Here is a 21,135-nt window from a genome sequence, read left to right on the forward strand (position 1 = left end):
AAGATTGAACTAACTGTGATATAATATGTACATGCAATTCCCAGTATTTAGAGGGTATTTGACGTCGCCGGGGCGCATCAGAAAGATGGGAGTTAATAATTGGCCGAAATTGTGGAACTGTTTGTTGGGAGCTGGAGGGAAGTGCGGTCTTTTTTGAATGGTTTTATCATGACGAAATACTACACCGCGCAGCATTAAATAACCTTAACGTCCTAGCCATTACTTTGGGATAAAGAACTGAGTACATGTACTACAGAAAACTTTCAGTGTTGTGCACGCTTAAGTGTAATATATGCTGAAGTATTTCATACTATCGTTACTAGTACAGGTAGCTACGTGCACAACTTTTGCAAGGCGCAGTCCAATTTAAAAGCACTCCGATTCAAAATAACGGACTAAGTACAGTTGAAAATTATCACGACTATAAATACATCGTCACCAGGCATGTTTATTTAATGTGCCAGAATTTCCAATTGACTAATACTACAAAGAAAGAGTGCTCATCTGGCCAGTACATTTTAAAATTTATAATCACAAATTAATCGTTTTCATATTTCAAATATTATTTTTTTTCGGGAGGTCTACATATGACCATTTTTCATATGAGAATTTTTTTCGTGACAGTATAAAGTTGCACTGCTTCAGCAACAGAAATCAAAAGAACTTGAGTAATTCCACTTCTTAATTGTAACATTTTTTTAAATGTTCATACTGTGTTTTCAGTATTATAAACCAAGGCTTTTTTTTTTTTTTTTTTACAATATCAGCTTAAATAGAAAAGAACAACTTGTTGCACTTCTAACTGATGTTTTAAAGTCACTTAAAACAATGATTTCACTTACCGGTCTTTTTTTGCTTTTTTTTGCATTAATTGATTTCGGACCTCAATTTAATAAAAAATAAAAACTGCCACTGTTCACACTTCGTTCACATATCTATTTGAATTTTTAGAAAAACGAAAAGAACAGATACTTCCACCATTCACTGGCATGGGGCACCAAACCCCACATAGGGTACTGTGACTGTTGTGGGGCTCTACCTTTCTTAATCCTGCGAAATCCTCGCAAACATCTTGGTGGACTTTGAAGTGTCTGGGAAGATTGCGAGTGAACAGTTTCTTCCATTCTGAGCTCAACTCTCCTAGCTCTTAAAAAATCCTACAAATCTTCTGGTCTGTTGGAGTTTGAAAGATCTGGGAAGGTTGGGGTCAAACAAGTTTATCCTTTTTTTGTGTTATTCATGTAATAGCAACATGGCTCAACCTTCCTCAATCCTACAAAATCCTCCAAACATCCTCTTAGAATCTGGATGATCAAAAAAGCTTAGTATTGAACAGTTTTTTCCTTTCATGTAATGTCATAGAGGAAGGGCTTAACATTCCTTGATCCTACAAATTCCTCCAAAACCTGTTGGAGTTTGAAGGATCTGGGAATATTAGGGTTGAACAGCTTCTGTATCTATCTGTCAACCATCAAACAGTTGATTTTTGTTTTAGAAAATCAGTAGCTGGTCTCCATTCAAGCTGATTCTAGCTTGATTTTTGCTCCTCTTCTTGGTCGTCACATCCTTCTGCTCCGATTTGCTCAGTCGAATCCCAGTGAACTCTTTAATCTTCGGCTCCTCTTCAGGTGTGTCGCTGCTCTCGTAATCATCGCTGGAGGGCTCCGGCTCAGACGTCTTTGACTTTCTTCTACTCTGAGGTGTCTTTGTTTTAGATAGAAGACCCTGGTCTTTTCTCAAACTGCTCGGCACTTTGGGGGTTTCGGGGACTACTTTGGGAGTGACCGAGGTATCCTTTGAGAGATTCTTTGCTGTGCTCTTTGGCGTGGCTGCTGTGCTTTTCCTAGCATCTCCCGTCTTCTTTGGCGTCTCAAATTTGGACTTGACTGCTGGAGATGCTGCTCTCTTCAAAGACAACCTCCCACTTTTCCTGGTCTGGCTCAGAGCTCCTGATGACTTTTCCTCCTTATTTTTCTTGAGTGGGGATGCAGGAGAGGCAGCCTCTTCGATGGGGGAAACTGAAGTCGAGAGCTTCCCTTTCTTCTTAGCAGGAGTCTGTCTGTCTGCCTCGTTGGATGAGGGCACTGCCAGATCTTGAGAGTCCAACTTGCGTTTTGGGGACTTCTTGTCGCCGTCGACTCCTTCTTGTGATTTCTCGTCCGTGCTAGATTGTTGTTTCTCTGACTCGCCCTTCTCCCGTTCTTCTCTCCGTTTGTGCCTCTTGCTGATCTTCCGCTTCAAGGAGAGGAGCTTGACCTTCTGTTTGGCTCGTTTCAGGGCCTCCTGCTTTCTCTGCTCGATCTCCTTCTTGCGAAGGGCTTCAACTTTCTTCTGCTCGTTGATGAAAGCCCGAGCCTTCTTGATGTTCTCCCACTCCTCTGTCTGTTGAATATTCAGACAATGCATAACATAATTACAACACGGAAAAAAACACATCCGATCTGATCTCGGGCATATACTGATGAACACTCAACCAATCAGAGGGACTGATCAGATTCACAGTTTGCCGAGATTCATGCACTCTAATCTGAGGCATAAAAGACTCTCTGTTATTGTGTACTGAAAGAGTAAGTGACAATAACGTACAATAGAAATGCCTGCTATAAGTTAATTTGCGATGTAATTGTGTGAATGGAAGTGTGACAGGTTCTTGCATAGTCAGAAGAAGGTATGTGAATTTGTTTTAAGCAAATTAAACAAAGCTCAGTGGTTACTTTTGAGCAACAGTGCCTAGGGCACTTTTGAGGAATCCTTGGTTTCATTACCAGAAAGAAAAAAAATAATATAAGCTGGTACTAAAGGAATTATACCCGAGTACCTAAATGGAGTGGTTAGAGAGAGTTTTTGATTATTGTGGAAAAAGGGTATGTTGAAAACGTCAAAGAATTAGGAAATGACACTGACTTGATTTTGAGTCTGGTCATTGTACAACCAAACATGCATTATTCCAACTCACACACAAGACTGTCAGAATAGTCCAGTGTGTCAAGCTTAGGCTTGATTCCTTCTGTAAAACCTTCTTGGAGAAGGTCTGTATTTGCTTAGCAAATACAGGTTACCAGCCAAAACACCACACTCTGTACATTGCATGCGACTGGCTCTCGGCAGAATTTTGCTTAGTGAGCAAATTTGCCAAGCAATTTGTTCTGCTTAGCCGCTCTATGACAATGAGCCTAGTGCTTACATATCCAGGAAGGTTGCACTCGATGCCCAGTTTCGCCATCTTCTTCTTCCGTCTCCCCTCCATCTGGACCAGTCGTTGCTGGCTCTTGACGATGCGGGCCTCGTTGGCCGTCAGGAGGCTGTTGTGACGTTCTTTTGCGAGTTTGCGGTGGTAAGGCTTGACGAAGCGTCTTTCTGCATTTCTGAAGGCCCCGCCACACACTTCTCCGTTTGGGATGAATTTACCTTCAGATCGGGAAGGACAAAAACCATGTTAAGGTGCAACACAGTATACCATCTTTTTGCTTATTATTATTTATATCTTAAGTAATTATTCTAAAGGCAATGTAACACTGTGTATTTTACAGTGGTCTTAAAAACTATGCTGCTGAAGGGGTAAAACCATTTTAAAATCTTCCCAACACACAAAAAAGTCATCATATACAGTACAAGGGAGATTCTTTTGTTTTACTAGTATACTCACATTTGAGTAGTTTTTGAAACATGAGGTAGTTGTTCATGGTGTCAGCAACAATCTTGGCGACATCGGCATACTCAAACTCAATGTAGGCAAAACCTCTGGATTTACCACTCTGAAAGCCAAGAAAACACAATACAGTAATCAGTTAACACATAACAAAACGAGCCATTTCTTAGATTCCTCAACAAAGACTTGTTCCAACACTGATGCATGCAACATAAACCAATTTGGCACATTCTCTTTGCTCTACACAACCTAAGAAAATCAATTCCCATTTTTAATAAGTCAATGAAGATAAGGAACGAAGTAGAAATTTCAGGGGGGACGTCAAAGGGTAAATGTACCTTTTTGCTGCGCCAGAGCTTCAGTCTGTTCACCGTCCCAAACTGTGAGAAGAAGTGTCTCATCTGGGGCTCGTAGAATCCATGAGGGATGTGAGACAGATACACCACACCCACATCTTCAGGATCTCCACTGACTTCAACTTCATCAGCCTTCAGAAAAAAGAAAGGAAAACAATTACAGGCAAAATGTTGACGGTTAATTTAAGCTACAAATGATTGGCAACAGCCAACTAATGAACTAGAACCAACTGCTGGCATGAATTTGCACATAAATGGCCCAACGCATGCACATGGCAGTGCCCAGTCAACGTAATTTTAATTCTATGCATGGCATATTAATTTATGAACGATATATTTAGAGTGTTTCTATGAGACTCAGGAGGGAAAGATTCCCATATCTGGCCATCACTTGTCAACCCTACCTGTGGTGCACAAACCCTATGGGATTGGGACTGGTCTGAACATTTTTAAGTGTTTTCTCAGTAAAAAAATTGTACCTGCTAATTTTGACTTTTTAGGACATATTAATTATTATCACTTTCTGATAATATGGGCTGATACTACTAGTGATAGTGATAGGTCATTTAAGGGAAAAATTACTGATGGCCAGATATTGGGAATCTTTCCCTCAGCAGGAGCGTGGTGTTGTTATTGACGCCAGGTTTACGGTTCTTTTTACTTCTAAAAATATCATGGAGGAATCATGCCATGAAAATTCCTCAATGGTTCTACCCCTACCATGTCTACACGTGCACCGCACAGACAGTGCGCAGCCGTTCCAGCCATAATGCCAGCAGCGCAATCTCCCGCTGACAATGGCTGGGTGCTGTGTGCCGCATGCCACAGGCTGCACTGCAGTGCTGTGGCGCTGATCATGACCCACCGATCGCGCCAAATATGTTCAGGGTACAAACTATGCCTAGCCTAGGCGCACTACAAGATTGTCGTACCATTTTACCAACGCTTTTCTTCTTTCCCCGTTTTCTCTTTTTCTGCTGTTTTTCAAGGAATTCTGAGTTGACGTCCTTACTGAGGAAAGCCATGTTCGAAGCTGCACAGTTTTTGCACGTGTAAATTTATGTCTGGTTCTTCGTGCTCATCCGTAAAAATCTAACGTCAATTTTCAGGCGAAGAAGAGCCCGACTTCTACTGTTTAAAAATATCATGTACTTCGATCACATAATTATGATCGACCCCTTAAAAAGACATCGGGAAAGGGCAACTATCTGGACAGTTGTTAAGGGATTATTTACTCTGGGTAGAAGGTTGCGTACCGTCAACCTCGTCCCCAGGGTGTCGAGCAGTACGCGCCCACCACTACCTGCTCTTACTATTGGAAACACGGTTGGAAATAAAGTAAGCACTGGGGACGAGGATGGCGTACCGTTGACTTGAACTACTTGTTTTAAGAGCAAATATGGGTGGTTGTTTGTTGCCCAAAGAAACTTACTCCAATGTGCTTGGCAACACGCTACAACAACATGACGAAGTTGGTGATTGCAGGTAGATTTTTCATTAAAATAATGAACATTTTTCTCACCATTTGACTTCTAATGTATAATTTTTGAAAAATTAATAATAAGTCCTCCGAAAACTTGAAAATATTGGTCGTACAGGCTTTAAAGTCGAGCTATTGGCTGAAGTTTATGCTTGTCCAGTTTTCGGACAACTTTACCAAATAAAAATTGTGTAGCATCAATGTACATGGGTGTCAGACGCTTCGCCCCATTTCCACGTCGCCCCATGTCACTTCGCCCCTAACCACTTCGCCCCATCCCCACTTCGCCCCATCCCCACAACGCCCCATCCCCACATCGCCCCATCCCCACTTCGCCCCATCTCCACTTAGCGTTTGTTTTTGTAGCGTTTGTTTTTGTATGCGGTGTCTGGGGTAAAAACAGAGTCAATTTGTAGCAGCGCGAGCACGGCGTGAGTTACGAAAACACGATTTTTGAAATCAAACTGTTATGATCTTATCAAGACAACATGCAGTATCATATTTCATATTAATATGAGCAAATTGGAAAGGAAATGAGTATTTTCGAGAAGGCGTGGACGAATGATCGCGAAAACACGTACTGCACGTTGTGAATATATAGCACCAAGTACACGATAAAAATCCATTACTAGCCAATTGCGGTATCCAATCAGGATACAGGAAGAAGTTTCCTATCCAGGGTTTACTATTGGAAACGCGGTTGGAAATAAAGTAAGCACTGGGGACGAGGTTGGAGACGCCTCTCCTATTGGCTTGTGAATAAAAAATGTGCGTAAGAACAACACATTGAGTTATTCGATGGTGTGACATTGTGTGGTTTATGTTCTTCAATTGAGACACATGAAAGGGGTCTCAAAAATTGGGTAGAAATAAGAAGGAGAAATCAATGGAAGTTTTGACCGAAGCCAAGTTTACCCAGGCAGTGGGGTGGGTTAGGTTTTACCTGAGGGCAATAGCGGAATGCATATTCGTCCCTTCGGGGACTCATCTGCCGCTGGATTCAAAAGAATCCGTAGGTATGGGTCAGTGAGTTAAAAGGAACTCACTGCCTTGAGGAAAATGTTCCGTCAAAATTTGTCTGATATGTGACACTTACAACTTCATTTAGATGAAATTAGGATGTCAAAGGTATTGTCGTTCTCAGATAAGTGGGAGACGGGTTGGTATAGCCGGGTTGGGAACAAAGTTGGATCTTTTACTCTAGGCTTTTTTTCTCGGTAGGGGAGAGTGATAGCTTGAGAGGTTGGTCATGAATTGTTCATTTGGTGGGCTAATTCTTTCCGTTGGTTAGCAAGTAGTGAATCTGTTGGAATTGTTTTTAAGCCAATAAAATAGATGAGATTTTTTTTTTTTACATGTAACGGCTGGGGCGAAGTGGGGATGGGGCGAATTGGAGATGGGGCGAAGTGGGAATGGGGCGAAGTGGGAATGGGGCGAAGTGGGGATGGGGCGATGTGGGGATGGGGCGTTGTGGGGATGGGGCGAAGTGGGGATGGGGCGAAGTGGTTAGGGGCGAAGTGACATGGGGCGACGTGGAAATGGGGCGAAGTGTCCGACATTCACCATGTATACTGTTGAGTGTTTGGCCGAAAACTTAGTAAGCTATGGACTAAAACTAAAGCAAAATTCTTCTGTGGGCCCAATGGTATTTGTGGTAAGTTGTCTTCTGTGAGGCCGAGAGAATGAAAGTCATAGAATACCGTCCTGCTGATTTTGAAAAACAATGAGGCTTTTTTTTCATTATTCATTATTCATTATTGTGAATCTGAAATACTAACCAGAATCAGGTAACGTCATACTGATAGGTATAATGTAAACAGCTCTATATGCAGTATACACATATAATGTTCTTTCCACAGCACTGTATGCTCGCCCCGGATGGTCGCTCTTCATATGCTTCTGAGCTGCACTGGCTCAGGCAGTCATTGGTTTGCAGCGCTAGTGCTGGTAACCGCACGCTATACATTGTATGCACGTATTGTATATATGTACAGCGTGTTCACTGCACTCTGAACGCGTGGGCAGATTGGGTTTCGCTTCAATGTGGTACACAGAATACGACTATTCTGCGTTAGAAAAATTGTGTAGAGCGGATTCTGATAAAAAAAAGTAAACTGTTGTGGCAGATTAATATTCTGGGTAAATAATTATTTTTTTTGTAAATAATGAAAAATTTTGGCGGCACCTTTCGGCACATGCGGGCAGTGGACAGTATTCTATGACTTTCATTCCCTCAACCTTAGTCGATTGATCCTATTTGAGGAATCAGTTTTAAACAAATGAGCACATTAAATCTCCACATCTCCCTTTGAAATATGACATGACTTTAGTCTGCAGTTTGGCGGTAGGGACCTAGGCCTTAGCTTTCAAGTTGTAAATATTTTGGTAATCTTTCTTTTCTTGTTGTAGGTTGTGCTGATTGCCCATACTATGCTCGCTCTGAGCTTCTGGCTGATGATCTCAAGATCAATTTGCCGGATTTTCACATCCACAAGATAGTGAAAAATCCAGCGGAATGGGAGGTAGGCTAAATATAGTTCCATTTTCTTATTAAAACTTAAAACTCAAACTTTTGTTCACAAAATACAAATATGTAGTTGTGATATGTTGTTGGATGCTTTTTGGTGTTTAAATCTGAATATTTTGTCTTACAGATTTGGTTGCCGCAACTTTGCCAGAAAAATGGCTGGGCCCACAAGAAGTCCCCCATTGTATGGCGAGAACTCATCGACAGAGGTGGAAAGGGTGTCCTCATCGGTGGTTCCAACGAGTTTCAGGAATACGCCAGCGGTTATTACGGCATCACTTCCAAACAAATGAGCAGCGATATGACCAAGATATCGGCTGAAAATATGGAGACAAAGTTGCTGGTCACTGCAGAAGAGGAGTACGAAAAAAGTCTGAGCAATCCCTTGCATGTCTGCATCACCAACGCCGCCAGTCCTGTAGCTTATCACTTGGTGCACGAGATAGCTCGCGGGGACGTCCTGGGCAAGGATAATGAGATCTCCATCAAGCTGTTGGCGGATGTGGACAGCATAAAATCAGTGGAGGGTATGAAGCTGGAAATGGAGGACTTAGCTTGCCCATTGCTGCGAAACATTGTGGTGACAGCAGATGTGAAGCACGCATTCAAGGATGCCAGCATAGTTATCTTCCTTGATGAGATTGCCAGACCAGACAACATGGAGAAAGAGGATTGGTTGAAACTGAATGCAGAGGTCTTCACTTCCTATGCAAAGGTACTGAATGAGTTTGCCCTTTCTGAAGTCAAGGCCATTGTTGCCGGCTCTGGCCCTCTAAACTTCAATGCCTTTATCCTGGGACATTTCAGCCCGGCCGTCCTGAGGCAGAACGTGGTCGCCCTGTCGCGCCTGGAGGAGAACCACGCCAAGTCTGCCCTGGCGCGGCGCATCCAAGTCAACATGGCCGGCATTGTCAACCTGTTCATCTGGGGCAACGCGGGTGGGACGACCTACACGGACCTCAAGAACGCCAAGGTGCATGGGTGTGAGGGCGCCATCTGGGGGCCGCCGTTTTACTCGCGGCCGATTGGCGAAATGGTCCACGATGACAAGTGGCTGCAGACAGAGTACGTGGCCGGATTGAAGACTTACAAGGAGACTCTTGAGGGTGCTCTTCAGCACCCAGCCACCTTCTCAGTAGCCCACTCTATAGTGAGTCTTCTGACTGACTGGTGGAATGGCTCTGAAGGGGACACATTATACTCAGTTGGTGTACTATCTGAAGGTATGACAATCACCTTCTATCTAATTCTTTGTCTATTTGTTAAATCTGGATCAAAGCACCCGTCAACTGTAACAAGTTTCTTGATTTTCATGCGCAATCATACCAACCGTAAGTGCAAGATTGCTGAAATGACTGCAGGCATTATCCTTGGATTTTAACGTTGTGCATTTTAAAAAGGTTTAGTTTTTATTACACATTTTCGTGCAAACAATTAACGTTATCTGGCCGTTTATATGAAACCTATATGTCAGTGAAATTATTTTTGAATACTGTTTTCCTTTCTTTTCTTCATTGCAGGTTGGTATGACCTTCCAGAGGACATCGTCTTCTCCTTACCGGTCAAATTCCAGAAGGGGACCTGGGAGGTCGCTCAAGACATTCACATCAGCGAGGATATCCACAAGATATTCAGGTCCATTGCCGACGAGCTGATAAAGGAAAAAGAGGTCATCTTCCCCCCACCCCACCTCACCCCTCCTCCAGGAAATGACGATGATGGTGACAAGAAAGTGTTTGGGCAGGACGAGGCAGTGGAAGCAGCAAAGGATGGTGGGAAGGAAGAGGGTGATAAGGCCTCTGAGGCCGATGCCCAGCCAGCAGAGGGAACCAATGGACCTTTGTCTAAGATTGTTGAAGAATCCGAGATCGACAGCAAAGAGGGAGACAAGACAACGGACACAGAAAAATCAGCAGAAGATGCCTAATCCTCGTCAATTATATACACCTGTAGCTCTAATTGTCCATAGAAATCCCTCTCTACTGTAAATAAGTCTTCCACACTATGTTCAGCAATCATGTAACATGTATTTTTCAAAACAAAATGTGAGAAAAAACACTGATTGAATTTTTTTCCAAAGGAATCGGGAGATAGAGTCTTTATTTCATTTTGAAACTTAAAACATCAGCCATGTACATATGTATACTGTTATTTTTAACTTAAAATCACCCTTTGTCCTTTCATTTGTTGTGTATTGTACAAAGTGGCTAAATGTGTGTGTACACCTGACCATTGTAATATTCATGACCGTTTTTTTGTAGGCCTACTTGTATTCACTTATAGGATTAATTTGTAATTTCCTTTTGAATGGCTTGAGTTATTTTAAAGACTACGGAAAAGTGATACATGTTTTGGTTAAAAAATATTGCGGTTATTTCATTTCTCGAAGCATTATTTGTCACCTATTTTTTTGTAGTTGTGCAAGGCAAACTGAGGTGTAAGATAGTGGAGGGATCAGAGACTTACAGGGCCCATGAGATGAATTTTACTTGGGCTCATATTTTGTGCAACATTCTTCTCTTAAATGTATGAAAACTATTTGCCATACCTTAGTTTTTGGTTAATTTTATTGAATAGCGCACTTTTTAAAACATTTGAAATGTTCCCTGCTTTTCTTGACAAATGAGGGGGGATGTTTCTGTGATGTCATTTCAGGAAGACCGTTCAGTTTAGGAGTTTTCTTTTGAACTTGTGAACCAAAAAATTGCTCATTGAAAACATTTTGGGACAACTTTGCTCATTGGCCTAATGTCAGCTACTGAAACACTGAACAACGAATCACCAAAGAAAAGAAAATTTACGATATTCAAAATTATGGCAAATGTTGATGCTGCTATAGATGTGGCATTGAGATTTCTGCCTGGATGACATCACACTTTTGCTCATGAATATACAAATTGCCTTTTCATAAACACCAAAAAAGGCTAAAAAATGCTCTTAAATATGGCAAAATGAAAATTGAAAATAAGGTTAAATAGAACACAAAGGTACATTTCCATGGATTGCATAAAACTGAGCACACAGATGGACTGATGATCTTTGGAAAATTGAAACAGAAGAAGCACCAAAGGGGGTAGAAACTTAGTAGTGTATATTTTTAAGAAGAGTAACGACTATTCATTAGATGGAATTTATGCGTCTGGGTGATGTGAATCGACACAATGTATTAGGTTTTGCCCTAAGAGTAATGACTGTACAAAGTGAGGTGCCTGAGAGGGGAAAACCACATGAATGTGTTTTACAATCTTGTAGCTCATCCCTAGGGGCCGTTGAGACATCGGCCACCATGTGGTTGAGGGCCGCTGATTTTCCCTTTCAAAAATATCTGTTTTACATTTCAGGAAACATGCTATAGCGACACTTTATCAATTTACTACCAATCCGAATAAATTACATTTCTAACAAGATTAAAGTCATGATGTGTACAACCATTAATGTTTTACCCACAAATGCTATTCTTTTTTTCTGTGAGTTTACCTACAGGGTGAGTAAAAGAAACGAACCCAAAACCCCCCAAAATATATTTTTTATATTTAAAAAAATATTTAGCACCAAAAATAATAATGACTGGAAAGCCAATTTCATAAACTACTTTTAGAAAATTACTGAAATTGCTCAATCCGTTTAAAGAATACATGTACATGTATCACCATTTAAACAAATTGTCCCTAAAACCTGTCTCGTCCAAAAAAAAGCAATTTATTGTGTGTTTTGACTGTTTGGAACAACAAAGAAAATCACACACAATACTTTTTTCAACAACTGTCACCAACTGCAGTACACAATACATGTATATTGATTAACAACGCTGGTTATATTAGGCAAACAATATGATTTATAAAATTCTGGTTTGTTTTTTTAAAGACGGGCCATCAATGCACTTTGTTGCATAACGTTAACGTTTAAACTGAGATTTTATTGCTGGTGATGTTTGAAGACGTGACGACGACGATTCTTGAAATAGCTATTTTTTGGACGAGACATGTTTTTAGGGTCATTGTGTTTAAATGGGGATATTGTTTGAACGGATTGACTAATTTCGGTGTTTTTTCCATCTAAAAGTTGGTTATGAAATTGGCTTTGCAGTCATTACTATTTTTGGTGCTACATATTTTTTTAGATATGAAATATAATTTTGGGGGTACGTTACGTTATTGGTGCAAAAACAACCCGGAATACAAGCATTAGACTATCTTTTAGAAGATTAAAAGTGTCCAAAAGACGAAACAAATGTAGTCTTTGTGTCTAAATTGTCGATACAAATTACAAATCAAAAATGTTTGATGCAACCTTAAAGTTGGTATTATACGTGCTTTTCCAAAATCAAGATTTTCTTTTCCGACGAAATTTAAAGGAATATAATGTCCTGTAACAAATATATTTGCTTGCTTGTGTTTGCAGGCCTTTACAGTTTTAAAAAAGTGGGTTTTTTTAAATGGAGCGCTTCTGTTCAGAAATTACGCACACTATTCAGAAGGAATGAGGAGCGTCCCGCTCTTAATTCAAAAGTTGAAATTAATTCATTGCTTGTCGTGGTCTGATGGCTTTTTTCGTTCGATGTCTCTCAGTTTTGGAAGGCTCATAATGCAATGCTAGAAAGTCATCAGTTCGATTTGTTCGGATAGTTTGCTAACAATATGCAATAGGCCTGAAGTCTTCAGCCGAAATGCTTGGGACATTTTGACATTCATTTTAGAAAAAAAAGTCTTGGCCAGTTTTTGTTTTGCGCACATAAAAAATAAGAAATTTGAGCCGGGCCCCTGCACGCGGCGGACTGGCTTGCTATAATAACGACTGAATTTAAATCCGTGGTTAAAAAATTTGATAGTACTGGTTAGAAAATTTGATAATACTGAGAAAAGGCAACATTTATGATAAATTTATCGGCCGGCAAAGGATATCCCGTGTCGTGTGCATGTCAGCGCAGGCGGCACCCAAGCGCCAATACTGGCTTGCAAAAACTGAAGTAAAATAATATCTAGAAATCGTGACAAAAGAAATATAAACAGTATCAGTAAACTCAATTAAGGGCTACAATATGCATCAAATACAAAGTCTCCAGCCCCAACTTTAAGAGAAGAAAGGAAAACGAATCTCGGCCAAATTTGTCAGCCGCGCCGATTTGAATAAATTCCCCCTCGGCACCGTTGGGGGCGCACTTTTGTTCAAACTTGATCGAAAAGATGGCCGTTGCGATCGTCAAGTAAGTTGCGCTGTACTTCAACTACTTGCTCACTTTGCTTGTGGAAAACAGTTCATGTTTGGGTTTGTGTTTAATTTCAGAGTTGTGTTAGATAATTCCATAGAACAATTGGCAATATTTATTAGAAAAATAGCGTTACTATACTACCAGAACCATGTCCATGAGAAAAAGACGGTAATCCTTACTTTTAGGACCCCGTTCCTAATCCTATATAGAAAGGGAAAGACTCACCAAAACAGTTGACTAAATGACACTCAAAATTGACATTCTGATACTTCTTGGCACATCTGAACAATTGGCAATGACACCTTCTTGAATATCAGCAGGTTTAATTTTGTGGAAAGAGGGCAGGGCTTTGATTTATGAGGGAAATTCAGGGTAAAAGACGACGATGACACCCAGAAAACAGACTCTAAAACCAAGATGGCAAACGTGAAAGCTCGATGCAATGAAAGCTCGATGTTGATTGGCTGATAAAAAAATAAACATCTTATTTATTTTTAGTCTGGTTCCCAGACCAAAAGATTCAGGAATAGTCGGAATCTTTTGGTCTGAGAACCAGACTAACTTATTTATTTTTAGTCTGGTTCCCAGACCAAAAGATTCAGGAGTAGTCAGAATCTTTTGGTATAGGAACCAGACTAATTAATTTTTTTAGCAGCCAATCAGCATCGGGCTTTCATTATGTAGGGCTTTCATGCGTGTGAGAACTATAACATGCACGTCTGACTGCGAAAAAAGGTTGGAAAGTCACATTTTCTTCGAAAGTGCTTTCAAAATTACAACTAACATGAGTTTATATGAAGAAAAAAGACTGCTTTAGCCTGCAAAAGTCACTTTGGTACTGGACAGTCATCTGCAAAAGTCAGTTTTGAACAGAACTTGTAAAAAATAGAGGTGTCCTAAAAGTAAGGATTACCAAAAAGACGACACCGTCCAACGTGCCGTGTGTGATTTTTTTCCGGCGCTATAGTGCTTTTTTTTCCGGCGCTAGTGGCGTGCTGCTTGTCCTCCTCCCCCCCCCCAAATATCATAAACCATACTCCCATCCATAGACAAACATGACAAATGATAGACTAGCATGACTAGTAACACAGAAAAATGAGGGGGAGGGGGGTTGTCGGGGGGGGGGGGGGGGGATCACACAAGGTATCCATGGTATCAGGTCAACTCGGACCCAAACCAAGTCGGACCCATGCAAAGTCGGACCCGTGCCAACTCGGACCCACGCCAACTCGGACCCACTACCAACTCGGACCCACTACCAACTCGGACCCACTACGAACTCGGACCCACGACCAACTCGGCCCCACGACCAACTCGGACCCACTACCAACTCGGACCCAAGCACGACCAACTCGGACCCAACAATGACTCAATCATTAGTTTCAGAGATTATATTTATAGGTGATCTTAATGTTAGTGCTTATATAGTGAAGATATTCTGTAACTACATTGGGCAGAATGGGGCTTTTAGTTTTGTTGTTTTCTTGTATTGCCGCTGTGTGGAGCGCTATTTTATGATGCGTACAGTATACAAATATTGAATGCTTCGAGTGGTGTAGTAAAACTAGCCTCCCGAGGTGATCCATGGACCATTCTATTTTCCCGAGGCGAAGCCGAGGGAAAATAGAATGGTCCATGGATCATCGAGGGAGGCTAGTTTTAAATCACCACGAGATAAAGCATTCAATATTTGTTTTATAACACTTCACCCACAGATTCTGCTTGATTTTAATATTTTAAATTATTTAAATCTGAACACAGTTGAAATAAACTTCAATAAATACTGTTGCTAAACGCTTATCGTTTTGAACGTCATGAAAATAAACGTGCTTAGCTTTTTGAAACCGTGACCTGTGAAGCTAAACCAAGAGGTATAAATAGCGTATAGTATAGGTTAGGCATATCGTATGTCATTTGTACAACTTGATATATATGTGCTTTTCAAAATCTCGATTTTCTTTTCCAAACGAAATTCAAAGGATCATAATTTCCAGTAAAAAATAAATTACTTGTTTGTTTTTGCAGGCCTTTGTGTCGTGTAACAAGTGGTTTTAAGTGGCACATTTTGTTTCAGTGAGGAAGTTATTAATTTGAAATAACTATTTAGGCCTTTCATTTCATTTAATTGTTTGGGTTTTTTTAATTCACATGCTGGCTTTGAATTTTGTGGGATTTTTTTATGAATCTGTTTAACTTTTAATAATGTTTTGATTTAACTTTTTCCCCCGTGGAACATCATAGTGGAACATACAGGCAGCTACCTGTAAGGCCTTGAAGGATAATCTTCCTAGAGCTCCAATATTCCTTTTGATGATTGACATTGCATCTATTTGTAGGGGATTAAACTTGATCATTTTTTAATTCACATGCTGGCTTTGAATTTTGTGGTTTTTTTTTTACGAATCCGATTAACTTATACTTTTTTGATTTAACTTTTTTGTTTAATATGAAACCTTCGTTTTTCTTGCAGTGTATGCAATGGTGTTTATGTGGGTTTTTTTTAAAATAGAGATTAGAATAGACTTCGTTTTTATGTCTTATTTATTTTATTTATTGATTTCTAATGTTTACTTATATTTATTGAGTTAATAATGTTCTTAATTTGTTTACTCGTTACGTTGAAGTTTGGAGTAAAAACGAAATAAATTGCTGTTGAATTTAGCAAGATGGTGGGAACGATGTCAATTAATATGTTTGAATGAAAATAAATAATTGGTTAAACTTTTAAAGCATAATGTTTTAATGGAAACAAATAAAAATAATAAATAATTAATTACACTTTTAAAGCGCATTTCAAAATAGCATTTTAATGCTAATTTTAATAACAACGACAAAATGTTATACTGCTGCAATACAGATATGAGATAATTTACCTTATAATTACAATGAAAATTTATACTAAACAGCATCACTGTAATAACAGATGAGAAGTGGACAAACTTTATGAAATGAATGATTGAAAACGATGTCGAATGATTGAAAACGATGGGTCCGAGTTGGTCATGCATGGGTCCGAGTTGGTAGTGGGTCCGAGTTGGTTGTTGGTCCGATTTGGTAGTGGGTCCGAGTTGGTCGTGGGTCCGAGTTGGTAGTGGGTCCGAGTTGGCATGGGTCCGAGTTGGTAGTGGGTCCGAGTTGGCATGGGTCCGAGTTGGCTTGGGTCCGAGTTGGTTTGGGTCCGAGTTGGATCGAAACCTCACACAATACAGATGTTCAAAGAGGACGATTTGAGGGATTTCCATCTGGCCATCACTTATTCACTAACTAAATTTTCCAAGAAATTTAGGCATCTTCCTGGAGTCTTACAGCATGTTGCGGCATACATTTGTAACTGCCATTTCACCAGACACATAATTTTGTAATCTGTCATGATGCATTGCATTTGCATCTGCATCTGTTATAGCTCCTGTGCAAAGTCTATCTAGTACTTCCATTACAGGTGAAACATGTTTTATATTAAGAATTTTGTTGTGAATAAGCGATGCACTATAGGCACAAGAAGAAATGGTTGTACACATCTTTGTTTTTGGCTGCAGGGGTCTAGGCAAGTTGGCCGTTGGGGCTGGTGCTGTGTATGTGACAGTAGACCAAGGTATTTGGAGTGCATCGTCAGAGGGTGCAAGTAGTCTGCGCAATCTCACTGCTGCCTACACCATTCCCAGCCAGCAGGAGTATCTGCAGCAGGTAACTGTGGCAACATCAACGATCTGGCAGTATTTGTAAAATTTTCATTCAGGCTGAAGGAAATCAAAATGGGCAAGTCAGACAAGGTTTAGGATGGTAGAATTCAGGGGTGTTGTCGAGTCCACCACAAGTCCCTGCAAGTCCATCACAAGTCCTCCAGTCCCAGTTCAAATCACAAGCTATTCAAATGAGCTTTGACAAAGGCATTCCTTTGTTATTGTTCATCCGCTGTTACTTGTGACTGGACATGTGGATGGGCTTGTGATTTACTTGTGACTGAACTTTTGATTGACAGACTCAACTACATAACTGGCGGAACTTTCCTTTAAGAAAGATTGTAATTGACAGGGGATTCGGAAGCATTTCTTCCCACCCAAACTTCTTTACCATAATTGGGCAAGGGACTCTTTGACACTGAGGAATGTTTTTATGTCCTTTCACTTCCCCCACCCTTTTCTCTATTAAAATTGTAATGAAATCCCGGTCCCCCAAATCCATCAGTGACGGAATGTATCTTTTTAGTCACTTTTTTTACCCACAATGCTTTGTGAGGTCAGTGTTTCCTTCACAAGATTTTGCAAGAGGGATAAGTGGTCTAGTGCTCTAGGATATAGGACAATGGATACAGGCAAAGTCACTTTTGTGTTTCAACATTTACAAGCATGTTGGGGTATTGACTGCAAAATGAGTTTAAATAACAAAAAGTAGCATCCTAGAGAGTGCAGTGTAGTGCTGTTGCGACATCATCACAAGTCCATCAGAAACCTACCTGGTCAAAACTAAATCACAAGTCTAGTCACAAGCCCAGTCACAAAAAGAGGCGATGGCCACTAACAAAGGAATTCATTTGTCATAGTCATATTTGAATAACTCATGTCTTGACTTGGGACTTGCGATGGATTTGTGAGGAGTACTTGCGATAGACTCGATCTCAACACTGGTCTTTTCTGTTGTTTCTAATTTTAGATGCCATCAGCAAAAGGGATTGCAGCACAGCTCCGAGAAGGCTGGAATTCAGGTTAGTTTTAGTACCCTTTGCCAAAATCAGATTTTCTCTTTACGCCCGCTTTGTTCCAAAAAGAATCCATCCAATGTTTATTTAATTGTTTGTGTGTTTAGGGGTCAAGAGTACGTTTGGATATATTGTGGCTGCTCCCGAGAAAGTTGAAGACCTAGCCAGCTCAACCTCTAATTGGATTGCTGACTCGGTTGCTGGAAGTGATAAGTGAGCCCCGAACCTGAATAAACAGCCCTCTACTGAAGGTAAATTACCTGAAAATTTATCAAAAACTTCTGAATTGCGTTTTCTGTCTCAGTCTTCATGGTCTTTTGTTTTCAACTTCAATCAAACTTAAATATTGGTGCTGATTGGTCAACCCCCATAGCCACAGTAGATTTGATAGTATCACCGCTTGTAGAGTTGTAATCTCTCAATTATAGGTTGATTCCAGGCGCGGTTCTACGGGGGGGGGGGGGGGGGGGGGGGGGGGGAGGAGGGCTTTAGCCCCCCCAAATTTTGTCTAGCCCCCCCAAAATAAATTCCGTAAAAAAAAAAAAATTGCATTAGCAAAAAGAAGGATTGTGATGTACATGCGAACGGTCTCCCCCTAAAAAAATAGTTGTGACAAAAAGGGTGCATTAGTTAATATAATGTGAATGATTTTAGGATTTTATTGGCGCTCCCCATTGAAAATATGCATGAGGCCCCCCCCCCGCCCCCCCCCCCCCCCCCCCCCCCCCCCCCCCCCCCCCCCCCCCCCCCCCCCCCCCCCCCCCCCCCCCCCCCCCCCCCCCCCCCCACCTATTGATTTTCGGAGGCCTAAGTGTCTGGAAAAAAATAACCGGTCTACATTTCAGCACGCCTCCCTGAAAAAAAATTCTGGATCCACCCTGCTAGCCCCCAAAAATATTGGTTCTAGAACCGCGCCTGGTTGATTCATAAGTCATGTTGCGAGTCATAGGGTTTAAGCAATACAATTCAAGATTTTATAGACATTTCAGAAACTTTAATGTGTACCTATTCGGTTTTTTTTGTCATTTGCAGATCCAGTTTAATGTGGATCTTGGAGAAACTCTGTGTGCATCTGTGTGACCTGTAGCAGAACATAGAGTCTTGGAATGTTATTTTCTAAGTACTTTGTGAATGCATGTCTTTTTTTTCTCACATCTAAATATTAAAGCTGGCCGTTGACTTTTGCAAGGAAATGAATTGTGATGTTTAATTGTACACTAGAAGTAAACATAGTTTGTTCCTATTGGGCTTCACACTGTTAATTAATTGCTAAATAGACACACCGCTAATTTTATTTTAGATCCTGTTGAGTAATTACATCGCCAAATAATTCACAAAGCAAAAAGATGTCCCTTAGAGCTAGCCCTAGGTTGAGAGCACTTGGTCCCAAAACACCCTTGCCGGTGGTGGAGCCATCGAGTAAAAAAAGGAAAAAAGGAAAAAAAGGGAAGAAGAAGCGCAAACTTGACAAATACGTTTGCAAGACCTGCTCAAAAGAGTTCAGACGTCTGGGTCGCTACGAGAACCATGTGAGAGTTCACACAGGAGAGTTTCCCTTTGTTTGCGATACCTGCAACAAACGCTTCCGTGGTTCCGAGAGACTGAATGCCCACAAAGCTACCCACTCCGATTTTAGGTTTTCATGTAGTATGTGTTGCGGAAATTCACAACCTTGCATGAACTCCGGAAACACCAGCGCCTGACTAAGCTGGCGATCTCGAACGGTGAACCCAACGATCACGTCCCCGTCAAGTGCAAGCTGTGCCCCTTCGAGATCAATTCCAGGAGTGAGGGACGGCAGCACAAGCGCTCGCACAGCAGCAAAAGGCAGAAACAACGGCCTTACGTCTGCAGCCACTGCAAGGAGCGCTTCAGCCAACTCACCCTGCTGGGCGTGCATGAGAGGAGCCAGCACTGCCAGACTTCCAACACAAGCAAGGATTGCCCGAAGTGTCGGCACATCTTCAGAACGGAAGCCGACCCTGAACAGGACATGCCCTGCAGGCTTCAGCTCATCCATCAGATACATAGCTACTCCAAGACCACAAGCGTCCATGCCTGCCACGTATGTGGTAAGAAGTTCAATAGCTCCTCAAATCTCGGCAAGCACCTTGCCACCCACTTTGATTTTGATTTGCACAAGTGTGACTCCTGCCGGATGGAGTTTGAAGACGAGCAAAGCTTGAAAGAGCACAATTGTTCAAAGAAACTGGAGGCTCCCACTAAACCCATTCTGGTGGTCAAGTTCGTGTCCCAGCCCCACGGTGGTGCCAATCGGGCCATGATGGTACAGCCTGTCAGCACTTCGGATAGCACCTATGGAGAAACTAACCAACCATTAAGCCTGGTCCACTGAGCTGAAGGCCCCAAACAGACTACAATCCATATTGGACTTCACTGTGAAACTCTTTGAGCAAGAATCTTTATCTTTCATTGATTCTCAAAGCTGTAGCTGATTGCTGTTAGGTTTTTCAAATTGTAAAGATTGTTTAGTTTTTTAAAAACTGATTTAATGCTCTGTTACGGACTGTGTTGCAAAAATTGTATACATGAACCACTAATTCGTTTCTGGCGGTAAGAATTGAAAATGTGAAAGAATCAAACCATTTTTTTTCATAGTTGATTATCTTTTCCAAATATGCTCATTTTGAAGTTTCTTAGTGTTTGTTGAAGTTGGAATGATTTGATGGAGTAATAAAATAAAGGTGTTACCACACAATTATGAAGTTCGCATATGCTCAATGTTTTTTATTATTATTATTTATAAAATAAAAAGGGATACACCATTAAGTTGAAACTCTGCCCGACTATTCATGAGTACAAACATGTTTTAATAGCTATTGTGTTAAGAACATTGGCTGCTTTATTTGTTTGAACGGTAAACCCTTAAATAAAAACAATACACGATTCGTCACCATCCCCCCCCCCCCCCCCAGTTTTACAACACCGCAAAAACATGCCTCTACCCGGCTATAAAAAAGATTTAGATAATTAAATGGTTCTGCCACAACATCTTCGTATCCATGTACTTGCTCTATGGTAAAAGAAACAATTACTCTAAATAATCAAACTATTGTGATGAATGTTAATCCCTTATTGACTGGCACCTGTCGATCCATCAAGTTAATTGGTTTGTTTATGTTTTTTGCGCGCGTGGTGCCTGTCGCGAAGCTGCATGTGATGCTGACTGAAATCTTTTCGGATCTGGCATAGCGTGA

The 21,135-nt window shown here is 41.0% G+C and overlaps 4 protein-coding genes across 4 annotated transcripts; 3 read left to right on the forward strand and 1 right to left on the reverse strand.

The window, feature by feature from the left end:
- Positions 1-410: 410 nt before the first annotated feature.
- LOC119729653 (MKI67 FHA domain-interacting nucleolar phosphoprotein-like) lies at positions 411-5,139 on the reverse strand. The gene is made up of 5 exons (XM_038202315.1): positions 4,938-5,139; positions 3,988-4,137; positions 3,647-3,755; positions 3,185-3,408; positions 411-2,382 (listed from the first exon to the last, which is right to left on the reverse strand). The coding sequence occupies exons 1-5, from the start codon at positions 5,028-5,030 to the stop codon at positions 1,492-1,494; spliced, it is 1,467 nt and encodes a 488-aa protein (XP_038058243.1). The 5' UTR covers positions 5,031-5,139; the 3' UTR covers positions 411-1,491.
- Positions 5,140-5,391: 252 nt separating this feature from the next.
- On the forward strand, positions 5,392-11,422 carry LOC119729655 (putative malate dehydrogenase 1B). Its single transcript, XM_038202317.1, has 4 exons — positions 5,392-5,490; positions 7,895-8,007; positions 8,140-9,235; positions 9,533-11,422. The coding sequence occupies exons 1-4, from the start codon at positions 5,442-5,444 to the stop codon at positions 9,937-9,939; spliced, it is 1,665 nt and encodes a 554-aa protein (XP_038058245.1). The 5' UTR covers positions 5,392-5,441; the 3' UTR covers positions 9,940-11,422.
- A 1,725-nt stretch (positions 11,423-13,147) lies between these two features.
- On the forward strand, positions 13,148-20,636 carry LOC119729671. The gene is made up of 5 exons (XM_038202340.1): positions 13,148-13,215; positions 16,758-16,905; positions 17,872-17,923; positions 18,025-18,168; positions 18,950-20,636. The coding sequence occupies exons 1-4, from the start codon at positions 13,196-13,198 to the stop codon at positions 18,132-18,134; spliced, it is 330 nt and encodes a 109-aa protein (XP_038058268.1). The 5' UTR covers positions 13,148-13,195; the 3' UTR covers positions 18,135-18,168; positions 18,950-20,636.
- On the forward strand, positions 19,264-20,273 carry LOC119729822 (zinc finger protein 782-like). Its single transcript, XM_038202611.1, has 2 exons — positions 19,264-19,446; positions 19,566-20,273. Exons 1-2 carry the CDS (start codon positions 19,264-19,266, stop codon positions 20,271-20,273), a joined length of 891 nt encoding a protein of 296 aa, XP_038058539.1.
- Positions 20,637-21,135: the final 499 nt, after the last annotated feature.

Source organism: Patiria miniata, unplaced genomic scaffold, assembly GCF_015706575.1.
Source record: "Patiria miniata isolate m_02_andy unplaced genomic scaffold, ASM1570657v1 HiC_scaffold_21, whole genome shotgun sequence".
NCBI classification, from domain to species: domain Eukaryota; kingdom Metazoa; phylum Echinodermata; class Asteroidea; order Valvatida; family Asterinidae; genus Patiria; species Patiria miniata.

Coding starts and splice junctions, on each gene's coding strand:
- LOC119729671 (XM_038202340.1), top strand. CDS start 13,196: ATGGCCGTTGCGATCGTCAA. Junction 16,906..17,871: donor AGCAGGAGTATCTGCAGCAG/GTAACTGTGGCA, acceptor TTCTAATTTTAG/ATGCCATCAGCAAAAGGGAT. Junction 17,924..18,024: donor CCGAGAAGGCTGGAATTCAG/GTTAGTTTTAGT, acceptor TTGTGTGTTTAG/GGGTCAAGAGTACGTTTGGA.
- LOC119729653 (XM_038202315.1), bottom strand. CDS start 5,030: ATGGCTTTCCTCAGTAAGGACGTCAACTCAGAATTCCTTGAAAAACAG. Junction 4,138..4,937: donor AGAAAAGCGTTGGTAAAATG/GTACGACAATCT, acceptor TTTTTTCTGAAG/GCTGATGAAGTTGAAGTCAG. Junction 3,409..3,646: donor GTTTCAAAAACTACTCAAAT/GTGAGTATACTA, acceptor CCCGATCTGAAG/GTAAATTCATCCCAAACGGA.
- LOC119729822 (XM_038202611.1), top strand. CDS start 19,264: ATGTCCCTTAGAGCTAGCCCTAGGTTGAGAGCACTTGGTCCCAAAACA. Junction 19,447..19,565: donor TGGGTCGCTACGAGAACCAT/GTGAGAGTTCAC, acceptor GTTTTCATGTAG/TATGTGTTGCGGAAATTCAC.
- LOC119729655 (XM_038202317.1), top strand. CDS start 5,442: ATGTGCTTGGCAACACGCTACAACAACATGACGAAGTTGGTGATTGCA. Junction 5,491..7,894: donor GACGAAGTTGGTGATTGCAG/GTAGATTTTTCA, acceptor TTCTTGTTGTAG/GTTGTGCTGATTGCCCATAC. Junction 8,008..8,139: donor AAAATCCAGCGGAATGGGAG/GTAGGCTAAATA, acceptor TTTGTCTTACAG/ATTTGGTTGCCGCAACTTTG.